This window comes from Microtus ochrogaster, chromosome 7 (assembly GCF_000317375.1).
Source record: "Microtus ochrogaster isolate Prairie Vole_2 chromosome 7, MicOch1.0, whole genome shotgun sequence".
Taxonomy (NCBI): domain Eukaryota; kingdom Metazoa; phylum Chordata; class Mammalia; order Rodentia; family Cricetidae; genus Microtus; species Microtus ochrogaster.
This window is the reverse complement of record NC_022014.1, coordinates 63,258,255-63,262,264: the sequence shown is the minus strand read 5'-3', so window position 1 is coordinate 63,262,264 and position 4,010 is coordinate 63,258,255. Positions and strand designations below refer to the sequence as shown.

At 43.7% G+C, this 4,010-nt stretch overlaps 1 protein-coding gene across 1 annotated transcript in view; it reads left to right on the top strand.

The window, feature by feature from the left end:
• Positions 1–4,010, top strand: part of Gdpd1 (glycerophosphodiester phosphodiesterase domain containing 1) — a 50,795-nt gene that overhangs the window by 7,347 nt on the left and 39,438 nt on the right. Inside the window, exon 2 of the mRNA XM_005350634.3 lies at positions 1,912–1,954. Within this exon, the coding sequence (XP_005350691.1) occupies positions 1,912–1,954 (43 nt within the window). The remainder of the gene's footprint in view (positions 1–1,911; positions 1,955–4,010) is intronic.

Genomic DNA, 4,010 nt, shown 5'->3' with positions numbered 1-4,010 from the left:
CAGACAGAAAATTGTATACATAATAAATAAATAAATATTAAAAAAAAAAGAAAAGAAATAAAAAGCTAATTATAGCCAGGTATGGTGGCAGACATCTTTGATCCTGGCACTTGAGGGCCAGAGGCAAGCAGATTTCTGTAAATTTCACAGCCAACCTAATTTACACAGCAAGTTCTAGGACAGCTAGGGCTGTGTAGAGAGACCCTGTCTAAAAATGGTTAAATGAGTCAGGCAGTGGTGGCACACACCTTTAATCCCAGCACTCAGGAGGCAGAAGCAGGTGGATCTCTGTGAGTTTGAAGCCAGTCTAGTGTGCAGGGAGAGTTCTAGGACAGCCAGGGCTATGCAGAGATACCCTGTCTCATAAAAAAAAAAAAAAGTTACTTACTTATTTATTGGTTTTATTGTTGTTTGCTTTTTTTGTTGTTTTGTTTTGTTTTTGAGACAGGGTGTCTCTGTAATGCTGGCTGTCCTGGAATTCACTATAAGACCCAGCTGACCACAAACACTGTTTCTGCTTCGTAAGTCCTGGGATTATAGGAGTGTACCACCATTCCTGGCTCTAAATATAACAAAGAAAATTTAATAGAACATTTCCAGAGCTTCACAAGTTCCTGTTAGCTGAACAGTGGTAGCATTATGTCTTTAACTCCATCACCAAGGAGACAAGCAAACTGAGAGATTGAGGCCAGCCTGGGCTACATAGCTATCCTGTCAAAAAGGCCCTTGTGCATCACCCTGTGTCCCCAGAAGTCATCCTGATGCATTCTTCTGGCATCTTCAGAGCGTGGTCTCTGGCTTCTGTGGGTTCTTTATACCCTCACATCAGTCTGCAAGGTCAAGGCTATGCCCCTAAGACAGAGTTCACCGCAATTACTGTGCTGATGTCTTCACCGGTTCTACAAAGCGTGGATAAGTATGTCTGGGCGTGTAGCTCAGTGGTGCTGTAATGCTTGCATATCCGAGGCCTTGAAATTTCAGCCCCTAGTATTTCTCTATCTACTCAGAAAGCACCAGTAGTTAAAATTGCTGTTGCTATAGCATGAATCAGAACCATGGTACAAAATACATTGGTAGTCATTGTATTCTTCACCATCATTTACTTAGTTTGCAAAAGTTAGTATTGGGCCGGACAGTGGTGGTGCACACCTTTAATCCCAGCACTCGGGAGGCAGAGACAGGCTGATCTTTGTGAGTTCGAGGCCGACCTGGTCTATAGAGCGAGTCCTAGGGCAGGCTTCAAAGCTACACATAGAAATCCTGTCTTGCTGCGGGTGGCGGGGGGAGGCGGGTAAGCATACCAAAAGAAAGGAATGTAAGTCTGACTCCCCAGAACCCATGTAAAAGGCAATGCGTACCACATGAGTACTCCCATAGCTCTTTAGAGATGACAGTCAGAGCTAGGTGCTCAAGGGCCAGCTAGGCTGCCATAGACTGGGGAAAACAACAGACACCATCAAACACAGCAAAAGTCAGACCTGATGTTATCATCTGACCACATGCATGCTGTGGCACATGCTCACAAGGGATGTGTGCTATATCTCCAACCATTAAAAAAAGGGCTCTGGCCAGGTGGTAGAGGCACACACCTTTAATCCTAGCTCTCGGGAGGTAGAGGCAGGCAAATTTCCAAGTTTGAAGCCAGCCTAGTCTACAAAGCAAGTTCCAGGACAGCCAAGGTCACATAGAGAAACCCTGTCTCAGGGGGAAAAAGATAACAACAAAAAAAACTGAAAAATAGGATTCCATCCATCCCGCTCATCACACACACACTCTCATACATGCACACACACGCACACACACGCACACACAAGCACACATACACATTTTAAAAAGGCTCATTGTAGTTTCTAGAGAAATGAAATGTTCAGCGTGGCAAGTAAATGAAATTTAAACCCCTTGTTTCCACAGGTGCTGGAGAAAACCTGGAGAACACAATGGCCGCCTTCCAGCAGTAAGTACATCGGAAGGTCCCCTCTTACAGCCTGTCATTGAAGTTAAGTGATGGGGAGAAGGGAGGTGGCGTGTGTGTGCCGCTCACTTGCGATAGCAGTTTCTATAAAATGCCTTTGTTATAGTTTGAAGTATTACAAAGAGTGTTTGGCTTCTGTGTAATTGTCAAAGCAGTTTTGAGTAGTCCAAAGACACACTATTTCCAGAGCTGGAAGCAGACATCTGTGACAAGGGACAGACCTGTGAATAGTGCTAGTTGGTCCAGTGCAGAAAGAGCAAATGAGCCAACTGTTTGTTGTTGTTGTTGTTTGGTTTTTTTGAGACAAGGTTTCTCTGTAGCTTTGGTGCCTGTCCCAGAGCCAACTGTGCCATTGGTTGCTGGTTATGAATAGGATTTGTGTGTCTTTGTGCCCAGAGTTTCTGTTCAGCTGGAACCTGCAATCAGGGTTCTTCTTGGGATCCTCTTGTGTGCTGCTGTTATTTTTTTAGTAAGATGAGTTAAATTGTTTCTATTAATAATGGATTCATAGTTCATACAAAGGCCTTTTCAAGGCTTTGTCATAATAGTAGAGGCTGCAGGAGATGCTGTTTGGGGCCCTTGTGCTTTATCTTGGGGCCCGATGATTGCCATCAGCCTGTTTTCCCTTCTGAATAACAAAATGGGATATGAAGCAAGGCTAATGAAAGGAAGACATTACTTATCCATACTTAGTGAGAAAAGAATTCTAATACAATTTTAAGCCAATTTTTTTTGGTGATGGGTTGGGCATCTCTGTCTGTTGACCAGAGTAGTCCCAAACTCCTAAGCAATATGGAAACATTTTATATGTAATTAGGACCAATCAGGAGGCTTGGTCTGTCTGTTATGATGGAGATTAAAGTCAGGGCTTCCTGCGTGCTAACATGTGCTCTATGGCCCAGGTACTTCTGCAGCCCAGCAGGATTTGGTCTAAGTTCTGCTTTTCACCATTAAGTGACATCTTCAAAGATCATTTCAGGGCTTGAGAGATGACTCAGCAATTAATGCACTGGCTATTCTTCCACAGGACCCAGGTTCAATTCCCAGCACCCACATGGCAGCTCACAGTGGTCTGTAACTCCTGTTCCAGGGTTCCCAACACCCTCACAGAGACATACATGCAAAAAAAAACAAACACCATTGCACATAAAATAAAAATAAATAAATCATTTTAAAAAAAAAGCTGGGTGATAGTGGCACTTGCCTTTAATCCTAGCACGGGGTTGGGGGGGCAGAGAGTTCAAGGCCAACTTGGTCTACAAATGGTTCCAGAACGTTTAGGGCTGTTACACAGAGAAACCTTGTCTTGAAAAACCAAAAAGGATATAGCAACCCCTTCATAGTGAGCATAGAACCTGAAACTAAAGAATTGTGCTGCACGCACATGCAGTTAGCCAGTCCTTGGGTATATAAATTCTGGCGTTTGTTTTTTGAGATGGTTGCTCATAGACTAGACTGCCCTTGAAAGGAATATGTGTCTAAACCGACTCTCCTACCTCCACCTCCTGAGTACTAAGATTACAGGCTTGTACCACCACACCCTGCAAAACCTGACTCGTAAGAGCTAATAAAACTAGGTTATTAAACTGGGCCACATAAGTAAATACAAAGAGGACAATATAATCCCTGTGGTACTTATATGAACGGTAGGAGAAGTAAGTTATATTAGCAATGCCTGGAAGCAGAATTTGGCATAGAGTCAAAATAATTAAGCTTGTCCTGGCTCTCATCTCTCATGAGAGAGAGAGAGAGAGAGAGAGAGAGAGAGAGAGAGAGAGAGAGAGAGAGAGAGTATGTGTGTATGTGTATCTCCTGTGTGGAGATCGGCAGGAGTCAGTTTCTCCTTTCTCCATGTGGCTCCCTAACTCACTGAGCCATCTTGTCTTGTCAGTCTTCTGCTTCTTTTTGTTTTTGTTTTGTTGTTTTCCGACACAAGGCTCTGGCTGTCCCAGAAATTTCTGTAGATCACTCTGTTCCTGTCTCTGCCTCCCAAGTGCTGGAATTAAAGGCGTGCACCGCCACTGGCTCAAATCAATTT